The following is a 16,057-nucleotide window of genomic DNA, read 5'->3' as shown; positions in this document are numbered from 1 at the left end:
TGGATTCAAACCACCCACCTTCTGGTTAGCAGGTGAGTGCTTACTAACCACTCTCCTTCTACTCCTCTCAAATCTGTTTGTACTCTCATAAACCCTGTTCCTTCATGTGAAAGAACTCCTGTCGGTTTGTATGCATGCATCGCTGGTTTAATTATTTGAAGATTTCCATGACTAGAGAGTGGGGGCCTGGCTATGTTCATGCTTGGGAATACCAGGTGTTCAACTGATACTTGTTGAAAGAATGAATACATGTATTAAGGTTCTCTTCCAATTACACTGCAAGTTCACTGCGGGTAGGCTCCGCTTTGGCTCTGTTGGTAAGAAAAGGTATTTTATTAGCATGGTCCGTCCTAGAAAGAGATTCAGGACTCTCAGCAAGCAACTGCGAACTGCCTAAAAGTTTTAACCTGGTTTCCCAAAGATTTAGCGCTGGGGAAAGGCATCAGCGGGATGCGAATGAACAAGCACATCAAAGAATTCAGGACTCCACGCAAAGCGTTTTCAATCCAAAGGATTCCTCAGTCTGCGAACAGCTTCGCTGGTTCCGCACAGCTCGAGCTGTGTTTTGGAAAGAAACTAGTCAGACTTAGGGAAAGAAAAATGTAGAGCCCGTGAGCGGCACTCGCCTCCGTAACGTTCCCAGATTCCGGCTCTGGAGGGTCTCGAACGGAGATACCCACCTCCTTAAGCAGCTTCAGTTCCCCGTGCTGGATCTCATACAGTTGAATGACGCCGGTGCCCCGAGCGAAGTTGCCCATGGCCACAAACTTGGCACTGCATGGCACCCATTTACAGTCAAACACCGTGTAGTTAAGGCTCTTCTGGATATGGGAGATAATCTGAGGTTTCTCGAAGGCCGACATGGTGCAGCAGAATCCACAGCTGGCAACTGCCACCACCGGACGCCGACCAAGAACTAACCTGGAAACCAGACCACAAACATTAACGACAATTGGCTCTCCCGCTTGCCGTACTCGGACCCCGAAAGTTGGATTTAGTTATCTAAGATTATGCCAGATGAGCTACTGGAGTCATAAAACGTTTTCTCTACAGACAACACAGACTCGTTTATTGTCTTTATACACTCTGTCACATATATCGTTTTGGAGTTCTGAAAAATGCTTAATCTGTAAGTTGCGTAGCCAAAGGACGGCCATAAAAATCAGGCATATTGTCGGACAGCCTCCAAGTATTAGAAGGGGCCAGCTTCGGGTCTCCGCCGTAGGACCGCTTAGGAAAGAGGGCGGAGCCCTGGGACTGGTCGGTGAGCCGTGCGCATGCGCAGTGCGGCAGCCCACGTGTTGGAGGCGGAAGTACCGGCAGTGCCCGAGACTCCTTGGGATGGAAGGCGACATGGAGGCACAGAGCACCGGGGCCGCGGATGGTTTCATTCACGTCACCCGCAAGGGAGGCCGGCGGGCGAAGAAACGGCAGGCCGAGCAGCTGTCGGCGCCTGGGGAGAGCAAAGACGGGGACCGCATGGACACCGAGGAGGCCCGGCCCGCGAAGAGGCCCGTCTTCCCGCCCCTCTCCGGGGATGGGCTCTTGGTACTGGAGGGGACACCGGGCAGGGGACCGCAAGGGATCAATCTGGTGGCTTCTGGGTGACGTGGAAGCCGCCGCTGCTGTTCTGGAGTGAGCTCTCCTTCTGGAGAGTGACTCCCGAGGTGTAACTCGTTCAGTGAAGGAACATTTTGGTGGATCAGCTGTCGTTCTACAAGTCACCACCTCTGGAGACACGTCCTAAAGTTGTGTGTCCTTTTTCATTTAGGGTGGAAAAGAAGAAACAAGGAAAGTCCCAGTCCCAGCGAACAGATACACCCCATTGAAAGAGAACTGGATGAAGATATTCACGCCTGTTGTAGAGCACTTGGGACTTCAGATACGCTTTAACTTGAAATCGAGGAATGTGGAAATCAGGGTAAGCAGAGTGTCAGCTATTTCCAAATCTACTCGTTTCATTTCCCTACAGGCCTTGCTGTAAATAGCTGGTAAGGTTCATACTATTGAATTGGCACTTGTTGCCACGGTCATTCGGGTTTTGATGATTTCTTACAAAGATCTTTTGTTTCTCTGCAAGTTTCCCTTGTTGCTTAAATCTCGCCTTCCTCAGGTATGAGAGGACTTCAAACTGTCCACTGGGAAATTCCATTCTCTTTTCATTCTACTTTTCTACAAACTCTTTGAAGCCTTCCCTTACACCCCCAATGCCAGTTCCAGCTTATTGGACCTTGACCACACTACTTCTTTTACAATATGTTGCTATCTTCTGTGTCTAGGTTAAAAAACCAAAAAAATCAGGCTTTACCTGTACCTGCTTTTCAAGTAATGGACACTGGTCCCGAGTTCTCATCACCTCTTTGAATATATCTATCCCCTTACTCCCGGGAGCTTTTTCCTCTAAAAAGGGTCATGTCCTCCCTACCCTATTTCCCTTTTACTTCTGTTCCTGCCATGGGTCTAGTTCATGTTCTTCCTCGTTTATAATTGGTGGCTTTGCCAACCCTTTGTTCAGCACCTTTCTTTGATTTTGCTTAATGTAACTTTTTTTTTAAATCTTTTTTTTTAACTGTTACGTTTTGCAGCAGAACTGATTGAGATTCCATTCACATGTGTGGAAGAGGACTTTGGTGGTTCCGGGTTGACTTCGCAAGTTCCGTGGGGAGACCTGGGTTGGACTCCTGGTCAGTGCACCTCGAGTACGTTCAGAATGCTCCTTAGAAGTGAAGGTGGCAAGACTTCTTTCGTACTTTGAGAAGTCATGTTTTGTTGTCAGTGCAGGCTTGCGTGTTGCTTGGATATCAAACAGGTTTCAGCAGAACTTCCACTCTAAGCAGAGGAGGTAGAAATCCTGGCAATGTACTTCTGAAAGTCAGTCCATGGAAACCCTGTGGATCAAAACAGTCCCATCCTATTGTGCATGGGGTTGCCATAAGTTGAGGGCCAACTTGTTGCCAGCTAACAATGGATTTGTTGACACTTGCAGACCTTCTCTTCCAGACCCATGGCAGTACTTAGACGTACACTATATCATTTGTTTTTTGAGGCAGCCTTATGAAATAGATCATCTCCATCCTTGTTATAGATGTGGGGAAACGGATGGCCAAAGAACTTGTATATTTGGGCCAAAATCATCAAGTACTCCACAGGAACGCTTCTGCCTATCTGGGCCTTTACTAAAATGCGGACCTCTGTACGCCCTGCGATTTGTGGGTTTGGGTTTATCTGTGCTTCCGCCTCACGCTCTGTCAGGTAGGTCCCAAAGGGTCTGTGAGCGGTTCCTCGGGTTCTTCCACTGTGGCCTGACTTTTCAGATGAGAAAACTTAAGCTCATATAGTACCTAAGTGACTTATCCAAAGACACAGTATTGGAATGAGGGTCTAGTTTGTTTATGGGTTATTTACGTTTTGTTTTTTCTTGTAAACGAATTTTGTCGAGCTAAATGTATGACAAACACTGCTTTGAAAACCACTTTTAATAAAGCGTGCAAGTCAAAGGATTATGAATTGCATTCACTGTATTGTGTAAGTGTTAGTTGTCTGCAAAACTTTTTCTTCATCCCAAATAGGAATTTAGTACACTTTCAGCAGTACCTCCCCTCTTATCCTTCCCCTAGCCCCTGGTAACCTCTAATGCAGTGAATTCTACACCCTTGCAAGTCATGGAAATTTCAGAGAAGTGGGAACATCTATCTGTCTTTTTGTATCTGTTTTATTTCACTCAGCATAATACTCAAGGTTAATCTATATCAGAGCATGTATCAGGATTTTGTTTCTCTTTATGACTGAATAATATCCCTGTAGAGTTACAGTCTGAGAACCCGAGGGTGGGGCAGTTCTACTATGTCCTACCTGGGCGCTATGAATCAACCCTAACTCAATGGCAGTGTGTTTGGCTTTTAGTTTAACTCTAAAGAAAGCTTTAAACCATAAAGAAGAGGGTAGAACTGGCCCAGGATTGTAACCCTTTAGGGTGATAGAAAGCTTTGTCTTTCTCCCTTAGAGCAGCTGGGGGCTTTGGACTGCTGATCTTGCATTTAGCAGCCCAACTCATAACCACTACTCCTGTACTGCTCCTTATGCTGAGTACAGGGGAGTGATGAAGAAATAACCTCAACAAGGTGGACTGACTTTATGGCTGCCACACTGGCTCAAACAGAAATGACTGTGGGTGGGGATGGTGCAGCACTGGGCAGGGTTTTGTTCTGTTAGACATGGGCCAACTCAAAAGAGCCGCTGGACAGCACCTGGAAACGATTGCATGTGGGTGTGAAGTGGCATCTTCTGTGGTTTTAATTTGCATCCTTTGATGACTAATGGTCCTGAGCATTTCTTTTCCTGTCCTTGTTAGCAATTCCCATGTCTGTAAAGAGAGAGAGCTATTCTTGTCCTTCTCCAGATTCTTCACTGAGTTGTTTGTATCGTGGAGGCTGTTACAGGACTTCCGTTCATGTTCTAGATAATAAATCAGATATGTCGTTCCGGTATTTTCTCCCATTTTACAGCCCCTTCACTTAGTTGGTGAACTAAACTTTCATAGACAAAAGCTTAAATTTTTACAATGCTCAGTTTGTCTTTTTCTTTGTCCCCCTGTTACTCATGGTTGTGTATGAATGTCATGTCCAAGAATCCATTGAGAAAACTCAAGATTCCAAAACATATTCCCGAGGTTTTAAGATGCGAAGAGTTTTAGTTCTTACATTTAGGTCAATAGTCCATTTTGATTAAATATTTTTATATGGTATGAAATTTGTAGTCAGCTTTTTTTTTTTTTTGGCATGTGGAAATGCAGTTGTCCCCATTCTATTTGTATTTATGTTTTATAATTAAGAGAAAAACCTGAATTATATTTTGCAATTCTATCCCAGTTGGTCTTTATCACCAGAATCATACTGTTGCGAGTCCTGTGTTTTGGAATTGGGATACGTGAATAAACCCTTCTATTTTGCCCTTTTGAAAGAAGGTTTTTGCTATTTAGAGCCCTTGCAATTCCCTAAAGCAGCTAATTCAGCTGCTAGTGGAAAGGTAGGCCATGTGACTACCCTCCGTCCACAGGGGAAAGTGAAAGGGGCGGTTAAGATTACAGCCTTGGAAACCCGTAGGACAGTTGGACTTCGGAGGGTCACAATGAGCCAGAATTGACTCGACGGCAGTGGGTTTCTTGGTTTGGGGTTCCGGTTCTGTATAAATTTGACCATCACTTTTCCCTTTTTGCAGAAAGCGACTATTGGAATAATGATCGGGATGGCATTGGATCTGTGGATCATGTTGGGTACTACTGGTGTACCAATATTGTCCATGAACATAGGATGTTTTTCCATTTATTTAGTCTTTATTTCTTCTGCAGGGCTTTATGACTTTCATTGTATATGCTTTTCAGCTCCCTGGCTAAATGTATTCTTGGGAATTTTCTTTTAGATGCTGTTGTAAATGGAATTTTCCTAGTTTGCTGTTCAGATTGTTCATGGCTGTTGTATAGACACATAGTTGATTTGTGCATGTTGTCCTTGTACCCTGTCACTTGGCTGGATGCATTTATTAGCTCTTACTAGTTCTCTTGCAGATTTTTTTGGAACTTTCTAGATAGAGGGCTTTGTTTTTGGCAAATAGAGATCGTTCTATTTCTTTCCTGATCTGGATGCCTTTAATTCCTTCTTGCCTAACTGGTCAGGCAAGAACTTCCAGTGCATTGTTGGGATCTGGTATTTTTGCCTGGCTGCTCTGGTGGTTTAGTGGTTAACCGTAATTGCAAGGTCCACCGTTTGAAACCACTAACTGCGCCTCAGGAAAGAGATGGGGCTTTGTACTCCTGTAAGGAAGTGCAGCCTCGGAAACTCACCTGGACACTTCTGCCCTGTCCTGTAGTGTCCCTACGAATTGGCTTCAAGTCCGTGGCAGTGAATTTGGTTTTGGTTTGATTTTATGTGGAACGCTTCGTTTTCCCCTGTTGATGTTTTTTCATAATGCCCTTTATCTTGCTGGGCTGCTAACCACAACTTCAGTGGCTGAAACGCACCAGCCACTCTGGGAGAAAGACGAGGCTGTCTACTCCTGTAAAGATTGCGCGCCTTGGAAACGCACAGGGGAAGTTCTGCTCTGTCCTGTGGGTCAGTGACTGCCTCGAGGAGGCTCTGGGGAAGGAAATTACAGAAGTGGGTAGAGGTCATTCCTTGTATCTAGTTGGAATAATCTCTGATTTCATCCTCAGCTCTAACTCGGACTCTCCTCTCCTCCCCAAAACAGACTTGTAAAGAAACCAAGGATGTCAGTGCCCTGACAAAAGCCGCTGACTTCGTGAAAGCCTTCATTCTGGGGTTTCAGGTAGAGGTGCGTGACTCCCCGGGCGTGGCAAGTATCTGGGCCCTTACAAAAATGCTGGCCTCCATACGCCCTGCGATTTGTGGGTTTGAGTTTATCTGTGCTTCCACCTCACGCTCTGTCAGGTAGGTCCCAAAGGGCCAGCAGGCCTGCCCCTTCCAGCGTCTGCTCTCTGTGTTGTAGGACGCCCTCGCCCTCATCAGGCTGGACGACCTCTTCCTGGAGTCGTTTGAAGTTACAGATGGTGAGTGTGGGGGGCTTTTTCCTGGGAAATGTTGCCCTTTTGTTTTGTTCTGTGTTGGCTCGTGCTCTTTTCCTCATTGCATCCAATGACCTGAACTGTTAGCAACTTCTTTTCTGTTGGATGTCTGCTTGTCTCACTGAGTAGGGAAATTCAGTGGGTGCTCTGTTTCTCTGAGGTGGGCAGTGCACTGAGCTGTCGCTGTCCTTGTGTAGTTAAGCCGTTAAAGGGAGACCACCTCTCGAGAGCAATCGGACGGATCGCTGGCAAAGGAGGGAAAACCAAATTCACCATTGAGAACGTGACCCGGACACGGATTGTCCTGGCGGATGTGTAAGTACCTGCGCCTGAGAGACTGACAGTCGCAGTTGACCTCTGTGATCTTCTGATGGTTTAATAAGTCACAAAATGGGTATTGTATGTACTTCTGTCACCAAAAGGATCCTTGTCAGGACAGGGAGTCCCCAGCTTAGTACACTTAGGCTGGTCGTTTGGGGGTTTGTTTGGTTTGGTTTTACATTTTATCATTAGTGATGTATACTCCATACAGTTTTGCAACATGTAACTTGCTCTGATGTTGTTCTCAGATGTTTGTGCATAGATGGCCTGTGTTAACATTGACTTGTAGTGATCGTAAAAGGCGGGAATGATGGGGGGGGCGGCGCACGGTGAGGTATTCTACTTTTGTCAGAACCACCTTATGTGTGGCTCCTTGCCACCGCCTCCATTGTGAAGGCAGGGACTCCCTGTATGCAGTTCTACTTTCAAGGACCTTTATACATAGTGGAGCAGTGAACGAGGATTGCAGGGCTGTCTAGTAGATCTGCAGGGGAGAGCAGAGGAGTAGGTGTTTCAAGTGCCTCATTAGGCTTTCCTTTTACACAAGAAAACAAAAGTTGTTACAGGGCCTTTCGTAAACCAAAGGTGAGGATGGCAAGTTGGGTGAAAAATTGGAGAGCAGCTGTCCATGAGCAGACGCCCACCCGATGGAGGGTGCAGGCCTGGAAGAGGGGGCCGGGGCGAAGCTCAACTGCCCCTTGGAGGGCACGGAGCTGCTCAGCCGCAGGTTGGGGCCCGTGACAGCCGAAGGCTCCAGCGACTGAACTGCTGTGAACTTGAGACAGTTGACAGAGCAGGAGCCGCCTGCGCCTCCCTCCAGAGGTCATCTCATTGTAAGCCACGTTGTCTTTGTTCCAACCGAGGGCGGGCGCCCGGCGTCGTTTAGACCCTTCACGAAGTGGAACCTGTGTTGGGGACCTTCTAGACACGGAAACTATTGTGTGTTTTTAAATCTTTCATGGATTGCTGTCGTTGGGAAGCCATAAGGAACACGTCTTTGAACCAGAACTCTAAAAGCTATTGAGATGTTTCTCACATTCAAATAAATCGAGTGTATGGATCCGAAAGCTTTGGTGAACTCAGAAATCTAAAAATACAACTGATTTGCTAGTCAAATTATGATTGGTATGTCCTATTAAACTGTAAATGTGTTAATACCCTTTTATCCTTTACGTTTACATTTCATTAAGCCTTCCAAATGCAGATGAGCATAAAGCAAGATTAAAACAAACACTATTAATATTCAATGTGAATCCATTCCTAAACTGCAAACTCTCTTCATCCAAAAGTAGAGCGCCGTGCCCTTTGGATCTTCACATTTCTGCTGAGGCCCGAGTCCTGCTTACGGCCTGGGCTCGTGAATCATCATTGCTTGAAGGACCAGGGTGGCCCTGTGCCGCCAGGGTGGCAGTCATGCCATGCAGCTGCCACCCTGGTTCTTACCGTTATCTGGGGACTCCTGCGGTTCACAGCCCCAGAGACCTGCTGCAGGGATTTCCAGGACTACCCCTGTGCCCAGGGTGGGAAAGCCGCTCCTGCCTCATGTAGGAATCCACAGCATGCTTTTCCAGGGAAGAAATTGCCTTTGGTCTCTGACTTTGTTCTTTGCATTTTCTCTTTCAGGAAAGTTCACATTCTTGGCTCTTTCCAAAACATCAAGATGGCAAGAACTGCCATTTGCAACCTCATTCTGGGTAACGAAGCAGTTTTAGTTTTTTTTCTCTAAAAATAACAGAATTTTGAAACTCAAATTGCATGTGTAACTCAGGCTTAAGGGTAACGGTAGAGATGGCAAGTAGAGAACTTTGGGTTTTGGCAAGTGGGAGCCTAGAGGAAACGGTTGTCGGCAGTTTTGTTTCTCTGCGGTCTGTTTGCTTACATTGTTGCTGTTGCCTCTGGTGAGGTGCACAGAAAGTCGTCCCAGAAAGCAGGCAACTTGTAGGCCCGACAAGACGGGAGCCACTGCGCAGCTGCGGTCAATGGGCACTTTCTCCGTCCTCGGTCAGGCGGCACAGCCGGCCACTCCTGTAGTGTCCCCTCCCCCGGTGGGGGGAAGAGGGGGAGGCTGACCAACTAGAATCTTATAAGAAGTTTGTTGATAGCTCAGTGCCTCTGACTCTTAGAAGTTTAAAGTGGTGCCTTAAAGAATGACTTCCTTCGGGGTGATTTGGGTGATTTAAAATAGGACCAGTGGGAAGATATTCCACGTATATTTGGGCTATAGACCTTCCTCATGTAGCTAGTTACATAGCTTCTATGTATGGGTATATTTGTATATGATATTAGCCCTGCTTCCCCCCCCCCTTACAGGAAATCCTCCATCAAAGGTTTATGGCAACATCCGTGCGGTGGCCAGCAGAGCAGCAGATCGATTCTGATTTCCCGTTTGAGACTCTTGTTTGGACTCCAGAACAAAGACCATACACTGACAGGTGGAACCAGGTGACGAATTCTTCGGTCAGCTCCTCTCATTCTCAGCCAGAAGCATCTCAAAGACGGTGTGATCGCGTTCCCCCTGCAGCCTCACGGGCATCGTAACTGTCAGACGTTAGGACATTCTACATCAGCAGGATGTATATTTCCCTTGTAAAGCACAAGGCAGATGTGCGGTTTTTAATTCTCTCATTAAAGAGGGAAATGCTTTAGCTTAAATTGCTCTTCAGTATAAATTTGCTAGTTTGTAAGTTTTAAATATTCTTCATGGATTTTAGAATTCTTAGAAAATCTTATGAGTAATAAATGACCCTTGACACAGGAAGTGGTGTGTGAATGTTATAATCAGGCCATCGGCAGTGTTGGCTCTTCTCTATAAACCAGGACAGGCTACTCTGTTCCTGCTTTGCAGTCTTTAAAATTAAAGCCCTCTGTCATAAGTTTGGTGTGAGCAGAGTTTCATTTTTCAAATCATGAAAGCCATTGGAATGACCAATATTGGGTATATTCTGGGTAGTAAGGGTGAAATGCTATCTTTGTACCCAAGAGAATTGCAAATGCAGGTTCTTTTAATTAGTGGCTACCTATTTAAATATTACCTAGTTTCATACATTTTAAATGATAACTTCTCTACCTATTTAAACATGATTGAGATACATTGTTCTTACATCTCTTAAATCCTTCATCGAAACTCTTAAAAACTGTTTTGTATTAGAAAGGTCCCTAAAAATGAAAAGCATTTCCAATTATTGAACTTGTTGCCTTTATATCATTTACATGTGCCACCGTCCCAAGTTTGTACAATGCATTTCTTAAAAATCTTTAACAACAGGCAGAAATATGCAGACTACAGCCACGATTGGGGTTGATTCCATCTACACAGGCCTTTGTGAAAAGCCTTTGTCCAGCTTAATCCTGTTCCCTGCCCCTCGGCTCCCTGGCCAAGATGTTTTATTTAAAACATGACTATTTACTGTGTACTCTCTTGGGAGTGTGTCTACAACCTTAAAAGTGTTTTTGCAATGAACTGAGAAATGAACCATTGCTATCTAACCATAAATGTTTGGGGTTTGTTAAGAAACTGAAGCAGAATGTTTACATCACTTTTTAAAATCTGAGATGCTTTAATATGGTTCAAATAAACATCCTTTTGAAGTTTTCTTACCAGAACTATTTGAGCAAGCAGTATTCCCTGGCAGCTGTTTGTATTTGGGGTGCTGAACATTGGTTTAGTTTGGAGCCCCTCCCACACGATTCCTCAAGGTGGTAATAAGATGATTTGGGGTTTGAAAGAGGAAATAGGAAGGAACCCCACTAGTGGAGGGAGGAATAAACCTCTAAAAGCCTGCTGGTTTTCCCAACTTAGCAACCCTCGGTACAGTCAGGGGACCCCCGTTTCCAAAGCTGCAAATTTTTAAGCAGCAGACCACCACATCTTTCATGGAGCTGCTGGTGAGTTCGAACCACCAGCCCTGTCATTTGGAAGTTAGTGCTTGCCCGCTGCACCCCCAGGACTCTTCAAGGAGGAATACCAAAACCTAACCCGCTGCCATCTCACCAATTCCGACTCAGAGTGACCCTACTTCACAGTAGTACTGCCTCTTTGAGTTTCTAAGACATTAAATCTGTACAGTAGATGGCCTCATCTTTCTCCCGTGAGATGGCTCATGCATGACCTGTAGTTCGCAGCTCCAAGTTCAACCCACAAGGGCACCAGAGCTTAGAGGAACAGTGGTGTGCACTCTGAATGCACGGAAAGCTGATTTCAATGTGGGTCATATCACTTAGCACCTTCCAGGTGGAACACTCAAAACAATTGCCTCGGGACTCTTTCATGCTTGTTCGTATTTCCTTGCTCTGTGTGTCCTGCATTATTTTCTGCCACTCCTACAGCCACTGACCTTTGGATACAATACTAAAATTCTTGACCTGCAACAGTTCAGAGATCTAATTGCTAAACATGAGAACTGACATGGCTTAGGGCCCAAAACGCCCATTGCTACGGATTCCAACTCGTGAGTAAAGCTGCCCTTGGAGTTTCTGAAACTTCAACCTGTGGGAGTAGACTGCCTCTATCTTTCTCCCATTGAGTGGCTGGTGGATTTTAACCGCTGGCCTTGTTTAGCAGCCCAGCATTTACTCTATCTACAGCACCGCTGGCCAATACTGAAATGGGACACTGCCTGGAAGATGGGTCTAACCAAGGAACACTTTCTTAGATTTTCAGCAGGTAAGGGTAGTAGAGGCCCTGGGGTGTTCTCCCAGCACTCCGGAAGATTTCTGCTCCCACTTTCCTGCTCAGCCGTACCCGTCCTATGGGGGCGCTGAGAGTCAGAAGTGACTCGATGGCAGAAGACGACAGTGACGGCGCAGAACCGTCTGCCAGGGGAAGATGCAGCCGCAAGCGTTAGGTGCTTGGTCCAAGAAAGTCTTGCGAGGGTTGAGAGCCCAGGGGCTGACTAATTTGGTGTAATTAGCATCACGTGGCAGGGGTAGGGGTAGTTTGCTGATTAACGAGAGATTTTGGAGCATGCTGGAGTTTGAAGAGCTATCCCTGAGGAGCTGAAACACCTTTCTTTGGGGATCAGGCTTAGAAGCTAAGCAGGTTTGAACCCTCTTGGCCATCCTAAGACCACTAAGAGCAAGGTGAAAGGATACTTTGGATTGTATAAACTGGCCCCCCCAAAAAACCAATAATAATAATATAGAATGTATGAGAGACTCGGGGTGGTAGGCTGGGAGGGAGGGGCAATGGGGAGCTGATGTCCACCAGGTCAAGATAAAGTGGACGTGATGGCAGCCGCAGTGCACCTGTGCTTCATCTGATGGAACCATGGGTTGCAATCTTTCTAAGAGCTCCCAATCAATCATTTGTTAAAGCGCGATCTTAAAATGTACCATCTGCTTGGGCTTGACCAGTCTATGACCCTGGCCGTCTAAGGAAGCAGAGCTCACACATCACAGGTATAAAACCCAACAGCTCGTACCTCAACCTGGGCCCAGGGCTCCATTTATCATCACAAATATCTTGGGTACTGAAAACTTGACAACTTGTTGGCGAATGGCTAAAACATACTAATTTTTGCCTTTTGTAACAATGCAGTCTCTTTAAGTTGACTGAGTATTCAATAGCATCTACTGCAAAATGACGACCCATCCTTTACCAACAGCATCACATTGTCCAATTCTTTTTTACTCAATATTCATTGTGCAAGGCATCATGAGGCAGAATCTAGACTACTGGGAGCTCTCAAGTGTACTTCAAAAGTGGTCTAATGTCAGAAAAAGACACTTGATAAACATTTTTCAAAATGCAGCACAGGGTCGAGAGGACCTGGGTACTACGTGTGTTTCTCGGCAAGTCCACCGGGGAACTTCTGCTGATCCGGAGCACCCCGACACAGAACTAACAAGTCGGCTGTCTGATGGAAACATCGTGCAAAGCCTGGGGCTGGGGGATTGGCAACAAGGGTCCTTATCAGGCTTCACGTGTGTTTGTAATGACTTGCTTCCACAAATTCCCTTTAGCCATGGCTATAGTCACAGATCAAACATGGATTATTTTTAAAAGCAAAAAAAAAACAACAAAAAACCCCAAGACTTTTACTGGCTGTGAAACCCCACCAAAGACCAGTGGATACATTCAAGCAAGTTTCAAATATTTTATTTTTGTATTCATACAGTATGAAGTTTTCTAAAGATCCCACAACATGATGTATCATGCAGAAGAAAAACTAAACATTCAACATAAACCACCCCTTCCCCCCAGCCCCACACAAACTAAAAAAGAAAAAAAAAAACCCTCATTCCCCAGTAAGGAAATAATGTTTGCACTATTTTCTGTAACGCCAGCCAAGATATGCACAAGCAAGAGAAATAGAAAGCATTTGCTAAAATATTTGTAACAAATACTTATGTACAAAAAATTCACAAAAGACTAGTTTCCCCTTGAAGCAGAGCACATGGCAGTTGACACTGGAACAGACCAAACCACTGGCTGGGATTATAAGCCACGTTCTGATCCAGAGGAAGAAAGTTACATGTAGTGGAGATTTTCAGTTTGAACATTAACATTTCCAAAGTTTGGCAACGTTATCTTTTTAAATTATGCAAATTATGTAAACAAGAGGTACATTTTAAATCGATCTACATGCAAAACTCCATGTCATGCAAGGACACCAAGCACCGGGGTTTCCTCTCACAGACAGAGCCCATGGTGTGCAGCACTCAGTTGAAGGGACAGCGAGGCAGGCAGGGCACTCGGTTTCAGGGTTGCTCACTACTAAACCTACCCCCTTTCCACTCATGATTAAAAAACCAGGTTGTGTTGAACAGCTACATAGGGCAAGACACTACTGTTGGAGAAAGCTAACAACAGTATTTTTCTTCCAGCCAATAGTACCTTTGCAGAAAAGGGAAGGGATACTATCAAGTGGTGGAACATGATACACTACTTTTATATCACACAAATTTATTCAGTTATCACTCGTTAAAAATCATATGGGCAAAGCAATAGGAAACCCATCATGCACTCTCTAGGTGGTAAAGAAATTAAAGAGGTATAAATCGGAATAAAATTTTGCTCTTCTCTGGCATATATAGATTAGCACGAGTTCTCACATTCGAATCACAAATATGTGGGTGTTCAGCTGCATACATGCACATTAACTATCACCCGTTTTTAAATTTGCTGCAAATCTCGTGAAACACAGAAGGGAAATTTATGGTTTATACGTTGTTTAAAGGACAAGTTACTGAACCATGTAATGAAACAAAGGGAAACCCGAAGCGGTTATGTGATTTCTTCACTAAGAAATGCAGAAGATAAGTCATGATTGCCTCAGACAGCTTCTGACTTTCATGTAGCAAACAGTCATCACAACTGATGGCTGACACTTACCCAGGGACACCTACTACGTGTAATGGCTCCTCGTCACGCAGTAACAAGGAAGCAGCCGTAAGCATCGTGCAGTCACTAGGTGAACACACAAGCACTAGCTTTTGGCAACAGCACTGAACGAGCCGTGCTCCTCAAGCAGAGAGAGAAAGCTGCTGCTGCTGCTGCTGCTGCTCAGCAAGGAGACGCAGTCCCTGGAAATAGTTGTAGGTATAAAGTCACAGATGCCTTTGTTACCCCCCTCCAAAAAAATTAAGGTAAATAATAGGACATTAACAAATGCTTTGTCAATCTCTCCAAGGAGAAAAGCACAGGAAAGGAAAACAGCTGGCCAACACCCGGCTCGGATTGTACAGTCTTCTGTCTCTCTATAAAACTGTGTGAGATAAAAGGATGTATAGATCCATGGTTTTGAACTTCTCAATGTTCTGCTTGGCACTTTTGTACTCTATCATTTTGATTCTGGATCAAGTATATTAAATTAAAGCCAACCTACTACATATATAGAAAGCTACATATATCTATATATAAATATTTACATATGTATATATAGATACTTTCTTGTTATAAAAGATGAAGAAAAATAAATTAAAAAGCCAACCCCTTCCCTTTCTCCACCACAGTGATATGCTCTTTGCATCCTGCTGTCCTTCAGACTTTAAAGTGCTACACTGAGAGAGTTATTGAGAGAGTAAGAGTTCAATAACACTTAGTTGGCTTCATGAGGCTCGTGTTGGAAAATGTGGCTTCACAGAGAAAAATACTTCCATTTAAATACACAGAGAGCATTGCTGGACGTCTTGAGCAGATCTTCAGAGATGGAGAAGAAAGCAAAAGTGTTGGGTGGTACTCTTTTTAAAAAAGAGTCACACGTCGACCACCATCTTTTTGTGGATATCTAGGCCACCTACAACCTGTAAGAGATGGGAACAAACCAAGCTTAGCCACACTGGACACATTTCTCTCTCAAGTTCCACAATCTGAAACTATTCCGCTGCATGGTCAGAAGCTGGACTTTTGTTTAAAACAAACAAACAAAAACCACCTGAGTTGCCTGCACTGAGAATTCCATGGATCCTTTCTCATAAGACTAGCAAGCATTTAGGTTTGCACTTTGGTCCAGGGATCAGCAAACTCCTTCTACAAAAGGCCGATGGGTTATGCTTTAGGTTTTATAGGCTAAAGGTGGCTTCTCTCATGGGTTCTTTCTTTTTTAAAGCAATACTTTTTAAAACATTAAAAACTATTCTTAGCTCAAAGACATACAAAAACAAACGACGAGTGGAACTGGGCCTCTCTGGAGTTTGCCAATAAATATTAAATGATAACCAGATGTTAAGTCTTCAAAAATCAAATATGGAAACAGTCTGTCTCTTCTAGAAGGCTATAAGTACCAAATGCATAAATATTTCTGCATATTATTTTGCCATAATCATGAAAAGTATAAAATTGCTGTAAGCAACCTAGTAGTGAACATTGGCATGTTAACGTGAGGTATAATCTTTATTATACTATTATTTGGGGGATGGTAGAGTACAAAAAAAACCTTCACTGCTGTCAAGTTAATTCTGACTCACAGCAACCCTGCAGAACAGGGTAGAACTGTCCCTGTGGGTTTCTGAGGTTTAAAATCTTTACAGAGTAGAAAGCCCCATTTTTCTTCCCCAGAATGGCTGGGAGGTTCAAACTGCAGACCCTATGATTGGTTGCCCAACATATGACCCACTATGCTACCAGAGCTCTTTTATTTAATACACATAAAAATTAAGGACGCAAAGTGCAAGAGTAAGTACACCTAGATCAAAACTCCTGAGGCCCCGTCCCGGCAC

General features: G+C 44.6%; 3 protein-coding genes across 4 annotated transcripts in view; 1 reads left to right on the top strand and 2 right to left on the bottom strand.

Moving 5' to 3' along the window:
* Positions 1-915, bottom strand: part of DNAAF10 (dynein axonemal assembly factor 10) — a 25,554-nt gene extending 24,639 nt beyond the window's left edge. For both annotated transcript variants that reach the window (XM_004710166.3, XM_045294192.1), the window contains exon 1: positions 681-915. In XM_004710166.3, the coding sequence (XP_004710223.1) occupies positions 681-863 (183 nt within the window). In that variant the 5' untranslated portion in view covers positions 864-915. The remainder of the gene's footprint in view (positions 1-680) is intronic.
* A 411-nt stretch (positions 916-1,326) lies between these two features.
* On the top strand, positions 1,327-9,771 carry PNO1 (partner of NOB1 homolog). Its single transcript, XM_004710165.2, has 7 exons — positions 1,327-1,548; positions 1,772-1,921; positions 6,244-6,327; positions 6,502-6,562; positions 6,775-6,892; positions 8,522-8,592; positions 9,209-9,771. Exons 1-7 carry the CDS (start codon positions 1,342-1,344, stop codon positions 9,274-9,276), a joined length of 759 nt encoding a protein of 252 aa, XP_004710222.1. The 5' UTR covers positions 1,327-1,341; the 3' UTR covers positions 9,277-9,771.
* Positions 9,772-12,979: 3,208 nt separating this feature from the next.
* The window catches only part of PPP3R1 (protein phosphatase 3 regulatory subunit B, alpha), a 28,438-nt gene continuing 25,360 nt past the window's right edge, over positions 12,980-16,057 (bottom strand). The window contains exon 5 of the mRNA XM_004710164.1: positions 12,980-15,142. Coding sequence (XP_004710221.1) covers positions 15,095-15,142 — 48 coding nt within the window. The 3' untranslated portion in view covers positions 12,980-15,094. The remainder of the gene's footprint in view (positions 15,143-16,057) is intronic.

This window comes from Echinops telfairi, unplaced genomic scaffold (assembly GCF_000313985.2).
Source record: "Echinops telfairi isolate 266 unplaced genomic scaffold, ASM31398v2 ScPeMD7_2573;HRSCAF=3158, whole genome shotgun sequence".
Lineage (NCBI taxonomy): Eukaryota > Metazoa > Chordata > Mammalia > Afrosoricida > Tenrecidae > Echinops > Echinops telfairi.
This window is presented reverse-complemented; position numbering and strand designations above follow the sequence as displayed.

What these genes read in the sequence shown, in the direction of transcription:
- PNO1 (XM_004710165.2), top strand. Translation starts at nt 1,342, where the DNA reads ATGGAAGGCGACATGGAGGCACAGAGCACCGGGGCCGCGGATGGTTTC. An exon ending in GTCGTTTGAAGTTACAGATG is followed by an intron (nt 6,563 to 6,774) that starts GTGAGTGTGGGG and finishes GTCCTTGTGTAG; the next exon opens with TTAAGCCGTTAAAGGGAGAC. An exon ending in CGGATTGTCCTGGCGGATGT is followed by an intron (nt 6,893 to 8,521) that starts GTAAGTACCTGC and finishes TTTCTCTTTCAG; the next exon opens with GAAAGTTCACATTCTTGGCT.